The following is an 18,484-nucleotide window of genomic DNA, read 5'->3' as shown; positions in this document are numbered from 1 at the left end:
GTATCATTCAAATTCTACCAACGCTATTTGATACAATGTAGCTTCTTTTAGCCTTCAACCACGCTTTGTGCTCTATTATAATACTCTATAAATATGAATTATCTTTTGAATGTCAGTGCTTCCAACGAGAAGATGATTTAGAATTGTAAATGAACAATTTCCTTCATATATATGTTTTTATTTTAATGATTGTTTAATTTAAAAACATTGCATCTGTGGAAACCTGTCTCTCATTGATCTTTCTTTCATAATACATTGCATTTTCCTTACACTAATTTATATGATCACTTATTTATGAACCCAATCTTCAGACAAGCAATCTCAACAGTGTCCAACATTTATATATGTGTGTGCGTGTGTGTGTGTGTGTGTATGTATAGAGAAGGAAATTTATATGGAAATTAATTTTGAAAAGCCCTTTTAACAGTGTTTTCTCCAGGAGCTGCGGAAGAAATTATGTGCTTCAGCAATCAAATAATTATTTTGCATGCTCACTTGAGGTCTGAGGGACCAACACTCTGTATCTAGAACAAATGAAACACGGAACAGTGCTGAGATGTAGCCTCAGAACATATACTCGGCATAAGTTGCATTAATTAGATAGATGCTTCCTGTGGCAGACAAAATGGACCACTGTTTAAGAGGTGCTTCTCTTATACTTTTTTGCTCATTGCTACTTCCAGCCTGCACCGACATTTGATCCAATGCTTAATACAAGGGCAGTAAAATATGGAATCTCTAAGTCTGAAGACTAGCTTAGTACTTCATTCATTTCTCAAAAGTGACCCAAGAGCAAAGAAACTGGGCAGAAGTCTATTTCTATGTTTCCTCAGGTAGCCCTGGTAAACTAACTGCAATAAATTGGCTTCGCTGTGTCAGGTTATTAGCAATGAGGATTCACAATCAGTCTCATTCCAAGGATAAACTGCATGACTCCTTGCTTTGATGACAGATTCTATGTGACAAGTAAAATTTCAAATTATGCCCCATTTTAAAAGAGTTAAGCAAAAACTCTCCTCTTTGTGTTTATGTGGGATTTAGGAATGCTAGTCATTTTTGCTTTCAGGGTAAAGCAATACACACCTTCCTCTTGTTTTATGACAGTGACCTAAAATCTTGCCCTTTGTTGTACAATCTTATAGAATTCATTCAAGTCCCATTCACGTATAGTGAGTTTCTGGACATCGAAGAACATCCAGGCTTTTCCTTCAGCAAGATTCGCTAGGACTTATCATCCTTTTAAATTTTCAAGCATTTATTTAGTGATGGGTCATTAGGACTGGTTACCTTCCATACTTTCAGTGTCAGTGCCATTCTCAAGCTCTTTCAGTCACGTGAAACTTGTGCCTTTCTTCTAACCAACTCTGGTTTAGATCATCGATGGGTCCCCAAAGGGGACATTTTCAGGAGATTATTTCTCTTGAGAGGTCTCCTCCTGAACAGAGTATTTCTTTTTTTTTTTTTTTTTTTTTGCGGTACGCGGGCCTCTCACTGTTGTGGCCTCTCCCGTTGCGGAGCACAGGCTCCGGACGCGCAGGCTCAGCGGCCATGGCTCACGGGCCCAGCCGCTCCGCGGCATGTGGGATCCTCCCGGACCGGGGCACGAACCCGTGCCCCCTGCATCGGCAGGCGGACTCTCAACCACTGCGCCACCAGGGAAGCCCAACAGAGTATTTCTTAATCTTCGAATTCAGTCTTCAAGTTCGTTGTCTCAGAAAACAATTTTAATAACTTGAGCTGGTAATTGTGTAGCTAATATTCAGATAGGCAGCCTGTTCCTTGCTCTCTGTTTTCCAAAAGTAATTCTGTAATCTAGTGATTCTCAAAGTGTGGTCCCTGGACCAGATGTAGAGGCATCACCTAGCAACATGTTAGAAATGCAAATTTTCCTGCTCTACCCCAGACTTCTTCTGAGGGTGGGACCTGCTGTGTGTGTTTTAACAAGCCCTCCAGGTGTGATACTCACTGGGGTTTGACACCCATGGCTGTAATCACACGGGGAAGCTTGTATAACTATTACAGATGCTCCTGTAGTGATTTAGCCAAAAGACTCTTGGACTCACAATAAATCTATTTTTTACCTCTCTCCAGCCTCTCACCCAGGAAATATATATTCATAGTTAACCCCAAACAAAATTCACAAACAACCTTTTCCTTCTTGAGATTTTAATTGACTTCATCTTTTGCCGACAATACCCGTGTGTGTCCTTAATCCTTAAAGTAAAAATGACTTTGTTTAATGCATCAAAGTTTTTTTTTTTTTTCTCCTGGAGAATTTTAATGGGAAAATTTGTTCTAGCAATTTTTTTCCTCTCAGAAATCCTAAATTTCATTTCATTTTATAAAAGTGTGCTCGTCAGATGGCACACATTTAACGCCTTAAAATGACATAAAACTTAGGCATAACAACAATTCTGGAGCCTAAGTGTCAAAAAAAAAGTTCAGTTAGTAACTACTAGCTTTATGACATTTCTTAGATGATAGCAACTGCTTAGCCAGTGTCAGCCATAATAATTGTTTTTAATTATTATTTTCATTTTTCTGGAGGGATAATCTTTTTCTTTTTTTTTTCATGTGGGATCTTCCCGGACCGGGGCACGAACCCGTGTCCCCTGCTTCGGCAGGCGGACTCTCAACCACTGCGCCACCAGGGAAGCCCCATAATAATTTGTGTTTCGATCCATATTGCTTCAACAACTCACTTTCATAATTACTATGTCCTTTTGCAGTAGCTTTAGTCATTACATGTGTGATGTTGTTGACAAATAGGAACATTATTTCATTATGTGCAATCCTATCTTCAAACTAAGGATTTTCTGCATCATTTATCAATAAAAACCATTTACAAACCCCTCTGTCTGGCTGTATTATTGATCTGATTCTTAAACTGCAACTAATATGAGCACTAATCTGCAAATGGCCATAATTTAAAAATGTTTCAGTCAAACCATGAAAGGTCCCAATCACAGTTACTCATCAGTGTCATGTAAACAAACACCCCCTTGTAGCTGAATGGATTTGTTGTAAAGAAAATTCAAGTCACTCAATCAAACAAATTCGGGAGGTTCCTTATCATTTCAATAAACTCATTTTCCTGTGAAGGTGATGAAAAATGAGAAGGCTAAAATGCTCATCAGGAAGATGGGATTTGTATAAGCATCCTTCCTTTTCCATGGGGTCTTCTTGATAGGTGGAAATCTTGATCATGAGAAATCATGGTTTAAGAAGCCAGTGATTTCCTCAGACACAAATGTAAAATGTTAAAAGTATCCTTTCACTTTTCTGGAGGTCACTTGATAGCAATATCATTTATCATAGACATAGCAGATAATCTTTAAAAAATTAAGTCATAATTTTAATTTATTGTGTTGAATTGTAACTTCTTTTTCCCCCAGCTTTCTTGAAGTATACTTGAGAAAGAAAATTATATATGTTAAAAAAAAAAAAAGCAAGTGATTTCACTTGGAGTGTTTAGTGAGAAAAATATATGTCACTGACTAGTTTGAAAAGATATACCTTAGCCTCAGGGGAGTAGCACCTGGGTCCACAGATAGTTTCAGGTTTTTGACACTTCACTGCTCTGCAGAGTTCATGACTGTGGTCCTTCACTGACTTCTGGGTTTTAAGGCATGAACGCCATGTTTTCCGTAAGAGATCATAACCCAGAATGATGCCATTTGGCTTCCCTGGAGACATCCAATCAATCTGAAGGGACCTGCAATGGACAGAATAATCAGAATAATAAGCCTGAAAAGGCAACATTTAACATTGCTGTTATCAGTCTCATCTGCCTTCCAGTTTGGTCTATTTCATTAACAACTTCCTAATTAAAAAGCTGGAGCAAAAGAATACATATACTAATATATATTCTGATATATGCTACTACCATAGACTATGTTTTGAGAATCGATCAAAACCATTTAAGCTTTTGGGAGAATAACACATGACATGAGTCTGGTGGTCCCCCACTTTAAATTTCAGAGGCAAAAAAGCAAGTGTCATTGTTTGTGGCTAGTCAGAAAATCAACAGAAAGTTTTGGTTGATAAGTAAAAACAAGACACAAATAATTTGACTTAGTAAATAGGTTGGAAATTAGAATGTGTGTCAGACCTAATCCCTACTTATAATCCTCGTCTCCTTTGCCTTCCTTCCCTCAGCTAGGACTAGCCACGTGACCCATAGCTGCTCAAAGAGATGCAACCAGAAGATGGTGGGATTCTAATAAAGGTCCCTAGGAAATTTTAGCTTCCTTGATGTGGCTGTCGCCTTTTCCCCTTTTCTTTCTTTCTGCTAAACATGATGTCTGGAACTTTGGCAATCACCTCATTCTTCTTGCAACCATTTGGGAAAGACCATAAGAATCACAAAGACGCCTCTGCGGTATTTGTTATAACTGAACCAATGCCAACAACAATCTACCTCTAGAGCTACTTACTTGAGCTTCTACTGTTGGTTGTTTTGTTACTTATAGCCAAGGTACGTGACCAAATTGATAAAATCTTTTTATCAGTTATCAATTGATAAAATTTATCAATGAATTTATTTACTGATACATAACATTTATCAATTGATAAAATTGATAAGCTCCCTCCAAATATACTTTATCTTAATTTTTTGACTCATAGAAACAGATTTAATTCTGCAACAGTTCTTTATATACCATGATCAAATATGTTTTGTGGTCAGAAATAGAGGAAGTAGAGATTCCCCATAACAAACTCCTTTATATTACCATGTTCTTGAAGATGTTTGATTTTTAAACACTGAGCCACGGTTTTTTCTAAACATATAAATATACTGTTTGGGGTGGTTTGGCATACAATGAAGGCATAACATGGCACCAAAACTTTACTGCATTTTCAATGGTCTATTAATATTTCATCTGCTGTACTGAGTGAGATCATAACATAAAGCTGTTCACAGAAGAGTGAATCCTGAATAAAACGATCTACTCTCAGGTTAATGTGCAGAACTTTAGTTCTGCACTTAGGTCTACTTGTCAGAATGACACAGTCCAGATGACATACCTGTACTATCTTTAGTAGTTTTTTAAGAAGTCTATAAGAAGAAAGTAGTTAAAGTTTTAATAAAGCCCCAGAGATTTGGACGTGACATATTTTTGCAATTCAGCACAGCAAGGAAAGTCTGTTATTTGCAAAACACTAGGTAAATGTAAAATAATTATTTTTCTTCTTCTTATTTTCAAATAAGAGGATGGAACTCTGATACTCAAGATTCCTTTTATTGTTTGAATTCTAGAATTTTCAACCATAACAACCATTCACAAATAGTTAGAGGTTAGCTTTATATATAAAACCTTCCAGTAAATACTCTGGAGAAGAGTAAGCACATATGAATTTAGTCCCTATACTTTAAGATCTTAAAATAAAATTATCACAATAACTTATGTTGACCGTCTTTCTGCCACTGTGTAAAATAATATTTTTGCTACACCTTTTATTTTCAGGAGAAGTATGTCTTTACAGGCCAAATTTTACTGGACCCTATGAGAATTCTAAGTGACATCACATGTTAGGAATTCAATTAGGCCCAAACATTTACATTAAAAAGCCGCAGTCAAGATAAATCTTGACATTTTAATAGACTGCTAAAAAAGAAAGAAAATTATTTCCTTTTCTTGGAGGTACAAACATAACACTTTCACTAATAAGACTCTATCGATAAGAAATGAATGTCACCTATGAGAGAACAGTTTCACAGGTGACTTGTATAGTCACCATTATTATTCTAAGGTCTTTATCCAACTCTCAAAATTAATTCCACGTTTTGCAGATACCTCTTTTGTATTCATTGCATAATCAACTACAGGAAAGACTACATTTAAGTGACATTCGAAGGTCGGACTTATCCACAAAAGCTGGCCAACTAGTAAAGTCTAGAAAACACCATGTAGAACCATGCCATTGTAACTTCTCTGCGTTGCACAGAATAACTGTGAAGTGAGACCACCTATATTTTTAATAATAGCAAGAACAGTTTTGATGTTGAGGATCTGAGTCAGGTCCACTAATGTACGTGATCAAAGGAGAATAGGGTGTTTAACACCTGTCCACCTCTCATTAGAACCCACGGGAGTAACACTGAAAAATCTTTTGGCTGTTGATTTAAAATGAAAGACATCTCTGAGAAATGCACACCGTTATTAACTGGATTAATGGTTTCACTGTTTTGATGTTTAAGAGCGAAATAGAAGGAACATTCTTAAACCATAGGAATTAATGTGAAATATTGGGGAAACAAACTGAAGGGTTTCTTTTTGTTTGTTTAATACATCAGTAAAGGTAGGCTCATGCAGAAACATGATCATGAATCCTCAAATAGATCTCCTTTTTGGGGGGTAGATTTGTTCATAAAGTGACAGTTAGAGTTCCCTTAGCTTCCAGAGCACTAAGGAATAAAATTTAAGCTACCTTAATAGAGCTTCTAATAAAGGCCACAATGTTTATACACATTTTAGCACGATTCACTGGGTGTTTAGAAAGTGTAGTCAGAGCTATGGACTATTTCTTTTTAAGTCTGTCATATTGTTAGTAGATTTACTATTCTACTTCTGTTACCACTATATACCCCTGTGGCCACCGTCACCACGGTAATCATCACGTTCGGCTCAAGAAGTACAAAATACGTTGAAGAAAGAAATAATTACGGGAAAATCATCTCTTTATCACTTACCTTTACTGGTAAATATTAAAATGATACAGTTCAGCAAAAACTTCTATGGAGAGTTATGGTTCTCTTGGTGCTCTACATTTTATTCTAATATTTTATCACAGTTTTGTCAAAATGTTCTTGTTTGGGCCAAAGGAAAAAAATCTTCACATTACTTTAACACATCCATCTAAATTGTTATAAATAGCTGTACATTCCCTGATCATGTTTACGGAGGCCCTTTAAAAATCCCTATTCAGGGCTTCCATGGTGGCGCAGCGGTTGAGAGTCCGCCTGCCGATGCAGGGGACATGGGTTCGTGCCCCGGTCCGGGAGGATCCCACATGCCGCGGAGTGGCTGGGCCCGTGAGCCATGGCCGCTGAGCCTGCGCATCCGGAGCCTGTGCTCCGCAACGGGAGAGCCCACAACAGTGAGAGGCCCGCGTACCACAAAAAAAAAAAAAAAAAAAAAAATTCCTATTCAGCTTGGTCATTTTTGTCAGTCATTTATATAACATTCAAGTTCTTCAATACTATTCCAGATTGTGATTATCAAAAATGATCAGGACACTTTTAATATAAGACTAAATAAATGTAATATGATAACAATATTAATTCTCTGCTCTCAAATCAAATAACTGAATGTTTAAGTATCCACTAGAATATTTAGCATAACTTGGAGTCTGTAAAATATCAAAAGGTAAAAAGTCTGTGTCCTTGAGTATGAGGAGATGTGAAACATGCATGCCTCAAGCATGTCAAATATTATACAGCAGTGTAAAATCAAGTGTTTAAGTGTGTAGTTGAGGCTACAGGTATTACAGAAACACATAAACAAAGATCACTGTGTCTAGACGAACAACGAAGGTTTCATGGGAGAAGTGGATGTGGACTTGAATTGGAATAAGAGGATGGGAAGAATTCTGAGAAGGAAGATTTAGATAAGCAAAAATAAGAGGGAGAAGCAGCCTAGCCATATGGAGAAGAGTAATGGGACCAACTTGACGAGCGAATGATTTACATCCAGCAATAATGGAAGGTCAGTTTGAACTCAAGAAGAACGTTATGAAGTCCCTCAAATACTATGTTGAGGAATTTGATGGTGAAATAGGGTGACTGTGCAGTGGTATCTAAAGTCCTTTTAGAAGTAATACCCTGGCAGATTAGAATAGAAGAGACTAGGGGTAGGGAGAAGTATCAGTGAGCTTCTGCAGTAACTTAAGTATGAAAGACGGTTTAATGGGGTTTTCTCTTATTTAGGAACTTAAACTATAGCCCCAAACTGAGGATGACCGATGATGAATTCCTCCGTTAAGTATCTTGCTTCTAAAAGGGAACAAACAGCAAGATTCTGCTGCAATGAACATTGCGGTGCATGCATCCTTTCGAATTACGGTTTTCTCCGGATATGGAGTGGGATTGCTGGGCTGTGTGGTAATTCTATTTTTAGTTTTTTAAGGAACCTCCATACTGTCCTCCACAGTGGCTGTACCAATGTACATTCCCACCAACAGTGTAGGAAGGTTCCCTTTTCTTCACGCCCTCTCCAGCATTTATTGTTTGTAGATTTTTTGATGATGGCCATTCTGACTGCTATCAAGAGAAAAACAAATATCGTATAATATCGTTTATGTGTGGAATCTGGAAGAATGATACAGATGAACTTATTGGCAAAGCAGAAATAGAGTCACAGATGTAGAGAACAAACTTATGGTTACCAAGGTGGGGAAGAGGGGGGACGAATTGGGAGATTGGGATTGACATATATACACTACTATGTATAAAATAGGTAACTAATGAGAACCTACTGTTTAGCACAGGGAACTCTACTCAGTGCTCTGTGGTGACCTAAATGGGAAGGAAATCTAAAAAAGAGTGGATATATGTATACATATAACTGATTCACTTTGCTATACAGTAGAAACTAATACAACATTGTAAAGCAACTATACTCCAATAAAAGTTTTCTAAAAATTTAAAAAATAAAAAATAACCCCCCCCCCCCAAATAAAAAGATTCTGCTGAGTTCTGAGGATAAAGCTGCCTTTTAACATTGACCCATCACCCAAACCAACCCAAAATAAACAGAACTCTAGGAGAGTTTTTGAATTTTAATGAATATTTATTAAGTACCTCCTATATGTAAAGCATTGTTCTATACTTACAAATAAACAAGACAAAGTCCCTTCTTTCGTAAAACTTACATTTTGCTGGGGGAAGGTGGGACAGTAAACAAACACATAAGTGTACAATATGTTACATTGGTTGTCTGAGAAGGCCTGGCTCTTCTGTGCAGAAATCCGAAAGAGGGGATGAAGCAAGTGAACAGGAGTTTCTAGGCGGAGGGAACAGGAGGTATAGGGGTTTTGAGACATCCGTGCACATGGCTTGTTGAAGGGCAATCAAAGAATCTGGTAGGACAGAGCTGGACTGAGCAAGAGGATGATGGAAAATGAATCAGGGGGGTGTCGGGAGTGTGGGTTTGGGGACTGCAGATCCTGTAGGGTTTTATAGAACATGGAAATAACTTTGGATTCATTTTTGAGTGCACTGGAAAACCACTGTAGATTTTTGAGCCATGGAGTGAAAGAGGAATGATTTACTTAGTGAAGAGTGACATTAAAATCCACCCCCAGTCCACCCCTAAACATTCTCAAGGCTGAGGAAGGAATTCTAAATACATCACTCAGAGAAACTGGAAGCACTTGCTTCTCCTGGTTGGTACTTCCTGAGATGCAGAAATATCTAAGCCCAATTTGCAGCTGTCCCTGGAGGGAAGTATAGAAAGGAGTTTGGGGCAGCTTGACATGGGGGTTGGCAGCCTATATGACCACAAGAAAAGGTGCTTGCTTCTCAGTTAGAGAATTCTAATGGCCAGATATTGTCTGGAGCTGCTCTAATGAGAGGGTAAGACAAGATTGCCACACCGTCGATCTTCAGCATGGTGCACATGAGTGCATTTCCTACGAGCCAGTGGATGTCTTGCAAGATGGCTAGGCTTGAGCTCCCTTGAGGTTACACTGACCATGATGGTGGGTTTTTGGGGGAGGGGGCTCTAGCAAGAAGAGTGCTTGGTGTGCCCTGCTCTGTTGGCACCATAGATCAGTTGCAGAGGGCAACACTCATGTGAGAGAACTTGGCTTTGGGGAGATCCTCATGGGTTCTCTCAAGGAAAACACAATTGTTCAAAAAAGTGCCACCTTCCACAGAGAGGGCTTGGATGGCTATCCAGTGCCGGAAGTAAAATAGTAACATTGGGAAGAGGCACATTTGAATGAAAGGGAATAGGCAAGAAAGAGCAAGGAGGGAGAAAGGGCAAACTGGGATCAGGTCTGAGCCTGTGAAATGGTGGAATATTTGAACTACATGTGAGCTTAATATTTTGCTGGAGATGGAATGGACTTTTTTTTTTTTTTTAATTTTTGCTAGACTCTTTCTGGCCACACTGTGCGGCATGCAGGATCTTAGTTCCCTGACCAGGGATCGAACCTATGATGCCCCCTCCAGTGGAAGCATGGAGTCCTAACCACAGGACCACCAGAAAATTCCCAGAATGGACTTTTTAATACTTGATCATGAATCTTAATGACTAAAATGAGACTCATAACTAAAAAATAATGTGAAGGCCATAAGGTATTCCTGAAAGGTTTTTCAAGAGTTGGGGGAAAAAGTAAAGCCTTTCCTCCTTGTATCTCACTGAATTAAGACAAGTACATCAACATAAATGATAAAGCATGAGCTAGGGTTGCGGTGGTGGAAATGGAGAAGAGGAAGAGCTATGAGAAGATGCTCCAAAAGAAAAGAGACTAAAATTGATATTGAGTGAAATCAGGGGATTAAAAAAAATCAAAGCTAGATGTCTGCGATCATATGCAAGGCGGTGGTGCCTTTGCAGAAATGGATGTTGGAAAAATTGGGTTAGATGAGAATTAAGGCTTGAGGTTATGGAAGTGATGGGTGCCTATCATTATAGAAAATCGATAGGCAATTGAATATATGGGACTGGAGTTTAGGGAGAAAACTGGGACAGAGATCTTGAGACATCGGTATGATGAAAACTGTGAGAATATTTGAACTATTTGAGTAGCAGAGAGAGTCTTTCTGTTGAGGACACCCACAATTAATGAATGGAATTAGAATGAAACCAACAAAAGAAACCAATGAGTGATCAGGGAGCCAGGGATAAAGCGGCAGTTAAAGGCCAAAGCGAATTGGGAGGAAAAACTGGATTTTGTCGAGATGCATACAAGGGCCTCTCAAAAGCTTAGTGATTGAGCCGCTTCTGTGGGAAATGAAAGAAGTCGAGAAGTTAAAAGGAGTTTGGGAAAGAGAGGGAAGTGAGAAAATGGAAATAGTGCTGGCAGAGTCTTAAGAATAAGCTCAATATTCTGTAAGGTCTCCTAATCAAACACTGAGTTTGATGATCAGAATTCATTGGCCATCAGAACTACTATTTCCTGAAAGCCATTATGATTATCAGACTATTGACTGGGTGTGTACATCAGTTCTAAATACACTCTAAATGATCTCTTTTGAGAGGTCTTCCCATATCCTTCAAAGACTCAAGTAGACAATTCCAGTCCAAATGAAAAGCTGTCTCAAGTTAACCATACTGGCAAGAAGGGGAGTTGAGAATACGGACGAAGAAGAGATCTGACATTCTACATCTGCAGCCCAGCGTACTCCCCATTTAAAAAAAATAAAACATGGCTCAAAAAAAATTGTTTTTAATTGTAAAATTATTACTTCAGTATTCAAGCTATCAGTCACTGAAAAAAATCAGAGAGGGAAAATAACGATAGAAGAGATTTCCTGATATCCAATGTCATAGTATAAAAATATAGAGGCCTCAAAGTTTCACCCAAATTTGGTGAGGCAAAAAGGGGAAAGTTCTTTTTCTACAAGCTATGACCTGTCATGCCATCCTCAACCGCCGGCTATGTACTTTGAAAAGCTAGGGGGGCTTTCTAAATGAAGATAGTGGTTTAACCTTCATTTAGAGACACAGACCCCGTGCTGCTATCATAAGGAAGCTGGTGTGTAAAAATATCATTTATATCATGCAGGAGCTTGAGGCAAACATTTAAACAATTATTTGTGAGTGCTACAAAGACATTATGCCTCAGCCTTCTCATCAACAATACAGCCCCAAACTGATTTGGAACTGTAAAAACTGCCATGGATCCCATTAAAGGGAATGAGAGACATGATCTGTGTTCTCTCTTTCTGCTTTCCCTTGAGCTTCATGCCTGGAAATCATGCATCTTGGAATAGCAGTCCAGTCATGTAATAAAAACTCTTCCTTGTTTATGTTCTGTTCTTAGCTTATCCATTTATGGAGAATAAATAAGTGAACTTACCGGAGTGAACTTTACAGTACCCAGTAAAGCTGTCAGCTGCAGTGGTTGTCATATTTCAATCAAAGCCAGAGCCAGCTAGCTATCTTCAGCCAGTGCAGTCTCTACATTCTCGAGGACCAGAATTAATGAATTAGCTATTGATTAAATTCTACTCTAGCAAATCCACCAAGGCAAATAAATGAACTACCCAGGGCACGTGTAGGCCACGGCCAGACATGTCTGGGTTATCGATCAGTCGTTAGCATTCTTTGGGGATATAGAAGCAGCTGATGATAATATGACAAGTATGGAAAATGTGATGTAGAAACAGAGCTTGTTTCTGGAGGAGTAGCTTATAAAACTAGAAGGTTTCATCTGATCTTCCTATATAACTTTGTGTGCTATGGCATCTTTGGTTTATATATCATGGGCAAAACTTGTGTAAGTGCTTGTACTGAAGATTTTGTAGTCAAAAGCAAGGTATAAGTTAAGGCCAAAGACGAAAATGACATTGTCCATGCTTATAATCAAACAGGCTGGCAGGCTATTGGTATATGTTACGAAAATATATAAAAGTTAAAATTTGCTGATGACTGCTTTTTACCAAAAATAAACAAAGATTCTAAGAAATATGTGTCTTATTAGAACCCAAAATATTCTAAATGCTATAGAAGCAAACCCTGTCTACTGACATTTATCTGGAAGGATTTCACATTTGATTTTGCATGTTGCTAATATAAAAGAGATATACACTGTATACAGTGTATACACAAGTATACACTGCCAGAAGTATAATGAAATTACACAAACAATAACATGCACACAGGAGGCTAACTGCTTTGGTGTTGGTGTAATTTTGATTAATGGCTTGGTGCCTATATCTGCCCATTAGGGTCTTGCCTTTGGAAAATGTTGCCGTGCTACTATAGATCAACTTAAGAAAGGAAAGATTGTACATGCCAATATTTGGTTGTGAATGATTTCCATCCGTTTTTTTGCTAGATCTTTGACCAAAAAGAAAAAAAAAAAGGAAATAAAGTTGCCAAAGGCATTGGAATAAAGAAAAATATGGAGGGGTTCGTACTTTCTGTTCTGGTCAACATGGAGAAAGCCAGTTATAGCCTCTCTCGCCCACTGATTACTGCTAAAAAGTCTGCTCTAGTTACAAAAAGCAATCACTCAAGGACTCTGAAAAGTTAACAATAGAGGCAGATCGGGAGGGGAGCCAAAACTTAAAGAGCAAACATTACAGGATGCGTTTACCATCATTTCCCCCCTTTGTCTCCCATCTTTAACCCAACAGCAGCCCCAGTGTGGAACCGAGCACTGGGCAAGCAAAATCTATGAGAGGAACCCAATCTTTCTGGCCAGAGTACAAGAAGGCCTTGCAAGCCAAAGGGTATGATGGGTATTCCTGTTTCATTTTATTTCCTCTTTTTCCTCTCTTTTTTCCTGCTCTGAGGATGATTCCAGCCAAGGAGCTGCATGATGGCAGTCCTGGCCAAATGAGAATCTAAAATCTTGAGAAAAAACAAGCTGTCTGACCAGAGGAATCGGGGAAAGCACCCCTGTGGTCCAAAATCTCGTTTATTTTTTCCTCTATTTTCTCTCTAATCTCACTGTCCCCCAAACAACCCCATTTATGTAAACTGTGAGGTATATTGGGAAGCTAAAATTACAAGAGAAACCATGTCCTTCTAGCCAAAGATTTGGGAAAGGAAGTCCAAGTGATGTGAAAAACATGGGGGAAATCTCAGAGAAGAGAAAGCTAGGCAGTCTACTAATTCTATACATGAACCAATACAAGTTCTAACTCAACTCCAAGCTGCACATGCATGGTTGCCTCACAGGCAAAGGAAATCTGAGCACTGTAGCAAAGACTTTGAGATCTGAACCATTACATAATCCCCCAACTAAATACCAGATCAGCCACTGAGAGGTGCATGCATGGGGCAGATATAAAGCAGTAGAGCAAAGCTTTTGAAAGATGAACTGATATTACAGCCATTGACCACATAAGCCAAGACAGAATTTTCAGTCTGAAGCTAACCAGTTGATTGCCTGTTGAAACAAAAACTCCAACCCTCTTCAGAGGATTTTAAGAGGACTCAGATCACAACCTGATATTTAAAATGTTCAGGACACAATCCGAAATCACTCAAAATTACACTAATCCAAAGAAAGCTGGAGTGGCTGTATTAGTATTAGACACAATATATATACATGACGACAAGAAAATTATCAGGAAGAAAAAGGAATATTACACAATGACAAAAGGATCAATTTACCAAGACACAACAATCTGAAATATATACATGCACCTCATAATAAAGCAACAAAATACACGGGGCAAAAACTGATACTTCTAAAAAAGAAATAGATAAGCCCACAGTTATATTTGGAGATTTCAACATGCCTCTCACAATAATTGATAGAACAACCAGGCAGGAAATCATTAAGTGTATAGATGACCTGAACATCACTATCACTCAGCTCGACCTAACTGACATTTATAAAATGCTCTAACAACAGCAGAACACACATTCTCCTCAAGTACACATAGAATATTCACCATGACAGATCATATTATAGGCCATAAAATAAATCTTAACTAATGTGAAAGAACTGAAATTATAAAACCATGTTTCAGATCATAACAGAACGGTGCTAGAAATTCACATTCACAACTTATCTGAAAAACCTCAAAATATTTGGGAATTAAGCAAACCACTTCTAAAATAATTCATGAGTCAAAGCAGAAGTATTAAGAAAATTAAAAAGTATTTTGAACTAAATGAAAGAAAATGCAACATTTCAAACTTTCTGAGATTCACCTGAAGCAGGGCTTAGAGGAAAGCTCAGAACTTTACATGGTTCTAGTCAAAAAGAAGAAAGATCTCAAATCAATAATGTAGCTTTCCTCTCTAAGAAACTGGAAAAGAAGAGTAAGATAAATCCAAAGGAAGAAGAAGAAAAAAATCAATAAAGAGCAGAAATCAATGAAACGGAAAACATAAAACAATAGAGAAAAAGCAATAAAACCAAAAGATGGTTCTTTGAAAAGATCCACAAAATTGATAAAGCTCTAGACTGATTGACTATGAAAGAGAGAAAACACTTATTACTGTTATCAGAAATGAAAGAATGCAAATAAATCCAGACTCTACAAACATTACAACTTTCTGCCCATAAATTTGGTGAAATTAACCAATTCTTTGCAAACACAAGATTACAGATCTCACTCAAGAAGAAATAGATACCTTGAATCATCCTACACTGTTAAGGAAATTAAATTCTGAGTAAAATACCTTTCAACAAGGAAAACTCTAGGCACAGGTGAGTTTCACTGGTGAATTCTACCACATTTAAGAAATAAATACCTTTTCACACAATCTCTTCCAGAAAATAGCAGAGGAGGGAATATTTTCCAACTTATTTTATGGGGCCAGAATTACCATGTTACCAAAAGCAGGCAAAGACATTACAAGAAATAAAAACAGTTCAATATATTTTATGAGGATAGTCATAAACATCCTCAATAAGATAACAGCAAATTGCATGTATAAAAAGGAAAATACATCACAACCAAGTGGGGTTTATCCAGATAATACAGACTAGTTAATTATTTGAAAATCAATCTATATAATTAACCATATTAACAAATTATATGCAAAAAAGGCATTTAACAAAATTCAATATCCATTTATAATAAAAAACTCTCAGCAACTAGAAATAAAAGAGAAGACTTCAACCCGATAAAAGGTATCTCTAAAAAATTCATAGGTAACATCACATGTAATGGTAAAAGAATAGGAACAAGTCAAGGGTGTCCACCTTACTGAATGAGCCAAGGCAATAAGGCAGGAAAAAGAAGTAAAAGACACACAAATTGCAAAGGAAGAAGTAAATTGTTTATTTTTGCAGAGGATCTATGCAGACCCAGGGAATCTACAAAAAAGCTCCTAAAAGATCCTAAAACTCATAATGAGTTTAGCAAGGTTGCTGCATACAAGGTCATTATACAAAAATTAATTGTGTTTCTACACCCTAGCGATAAACAATTGGATTTCAATGTTTTTAAAGAACGATTAAGAGTGGTACTCCCCCAAATAAATAGTAGGTATAAATCTTATGAAATATGTGTAGGATCTGAACACTGAATTCTACAAAACACTGATGAAATAAATGAAGGAGGATGCAAATAAATGAGCAATATGCTGTATTTATGAATTGGAAGATGTGGTATTGTTAAGATGTCACTTCTCCCTGTATTGAACTATAGATTAAATGCAGTTGTAATCAAAATGACAGAAGGACTTTATAGATATTGACAAGCTGATTCTAAAATTTATATGGAAAAGCAAAGTAATGAGAAAGGTCAGAAAATTTTTTAAAAAGCTTAAAGTTGAAGAACTCATAATACATGATTTTACAACTTACTGTAAAGCTACAGTAATTAAGATTGTATGATACTGGTAAATGAATATGCACATTGATAAACTGAACAGTATAGAGTTCAAAAATGACCTATAAAATGTGTTAAATTGATTTTGACAAAGGTCTAAAAGCAGTCCAAAGGAGAAGATATAGTCTTTCCAACAAACTGTGTTGGAAAAATCGGATATCCCTATGCAAAGATGTTAACCTTGACCCACATCTCAGTTTATAGAAAAATTAACATAAAATGAATCATAGACATAAATTCAAAATGTAAACATATGAAACTTCTAGTAGAAAAAGTAAGAGGAAATCTTTGTGACTTGACTCAGGTAAGGATTTCTTAGACACAACACCAAATGCACAGTCCATGAATGAAAAAAGTGATAAACTGAACTTTATTGAAATTTAAAACTTTGCTCTAAATAAAAACAATTAAGAGAATGAAAAGACAAGCCATAAATGAGAGGAAAATATTTGCAAATTATATATCTGACAAAAAATTCAAATCCAAAATATACTTCAAAAATATGAACTCAATAATAAGAAAGCAACAAATCCAAGTAAAAAATTAATAAAATATTTGAAAAAGAACTTCATCAAAGGAGAAAACAAATGCCAAAAAAGCATTTGCAAAGATGATCGATATCATTAATCATCATGGAAATAAATGTAAATTAAAACCATAATGACACACCACTAAACATCTATTAAAAGAGCTAGAGAGAGAGAGAGAGAGAGAGAGAAAGAGAGAGGAAATATTCTTGCAGAATATCAAGTTCTAGCAAAGATGAGAAGCAACTGGAATTCTCATACAATGCTAGTAGGAATGCAAGATGTTACAGTCACTTTGGAAATTGGTTTGGCAGTTTCTTTTTTTTAAATAAATTTTTTTGGGAATATAATTGCTTTACAATGTTGTGTTAGTTTCTACTGTACAGCAAAGTGAATCAGCTATAAGTATACCTATATCCCCTCTTTTTTGGATTTCCTTCCCGTTTAGGTCACCACTGAGCACTGAGTAGAGCTCACTGTGCTATACAGTAGGGTCTCATTAGTTATCTATTTTATACGTAGGATCAATAGTGTATATATGTCAATCCCAACCTCCCAATTCATCCCATTCCCCACCTTTCCTGGCAGTTTCTTATAAAGTAAGTAAAATGTAAACTTATGCTATGATTCCGCAATCCAACTCTTAGTTATTTACCCATGTGAAATGAGAATCTACGTTCACGTTACGTACATAATGTTTATATCAACTTTATTCATACTCACCAAGAACTGGAAACTACCCAAATGGTACACAAACTGCGGTATATTCATACAATGGAATACTATTCAGTAACAAAAATTAACAAACTATTAATATATGCAATAACATGGATGAATCTTAAATGCATTATGTGGAGTGAAAGGAGCCAGGCTTAAATGGCTACACACTGTATAATTCCACTTATATGACAACGTAGAACAGGAAAAATTATAGAGAACAGAACAGAGCAGTGTTTGCTCAGTTTGGAGGAGGGTGGAGGAGGAAGGACGTGGCTATAAAGGGGCCAGTGTGAAGAAATATTCTGACATGATGGAACAGTGCTATCTCTTAACTGTAATGGTGTTTATATGTTTGACAAGTTCATATGTACTTGTCAAAACTCATAAAACTGTGAAGCAAAAAAGAGTGTATTTTACTATATGGAAATTAAAAAACAAAATTAAAAAATTAAGAGAATAATTAAAAAGTAAACAAATTTAGCAAACCCAGAATCTTTTTGGAAGTTTAATTCATTGTTAAAATTAGGCAGTTCTCTTCACACCCTTGTCAGTTTTTACAGAATCTATATTTTTTTCTCTTCACCTGTCTTAAATTGCCTCTCTGCTAATCCAAAACAATATCAGTTGATATCTGACTGAGTATGGAATTGATAAGACGAAAAGGTTCTTTTTTTAATTCAGAATTTTAAGGCATTGTTTCATTGTTTTCTTAGCAATGAATGTTACTGTTTATAGTCTGATAATGCTATTCAAATTCCCAATG

At 36.9% G+C, this 18,484-nt stretch overlaps 1 protein-coding gene across 1 annotated transcript in view; it reads right to left on the bottom strand.

Annotated features, from left to right (window-relative positions):
* USH2A (usherin) overlaps positions 1-18,484 on the bottom strand; it is an 815,986-nt gene that overhangs the window by 223,170 nt on the left and 574,332 nt on the right. Inside the window, 1 exon segment of the mRNA XM_032639255.1 lies at positions 3,517-3,715. Within this exon segment, the coding sequence (XP_032495146.1) occupies positions 3,517-3,715 (199 nt within the window).

The sequence above is a fragment of the Phocoena sinus genome, chromosome 1 (assembly GCF_008692025.1).
Source record: "Phocoena sinus isolate mPhoSin1 chromosome 1, mPhoSin1.pri, whole genome shotgun sequence".
NCBI classification, from domain to species: domain Eukaryota; kingdom Metazoa; phylum Chordata; class Mammalia; order Artiodactyla; family Phocoenidae; genus Phocoena; species Phocoena sinus.
Note: the sequence above shows the minus strand (reverse complement) of the source record. Positions and strands in the feature narration are given on the sequence as shown.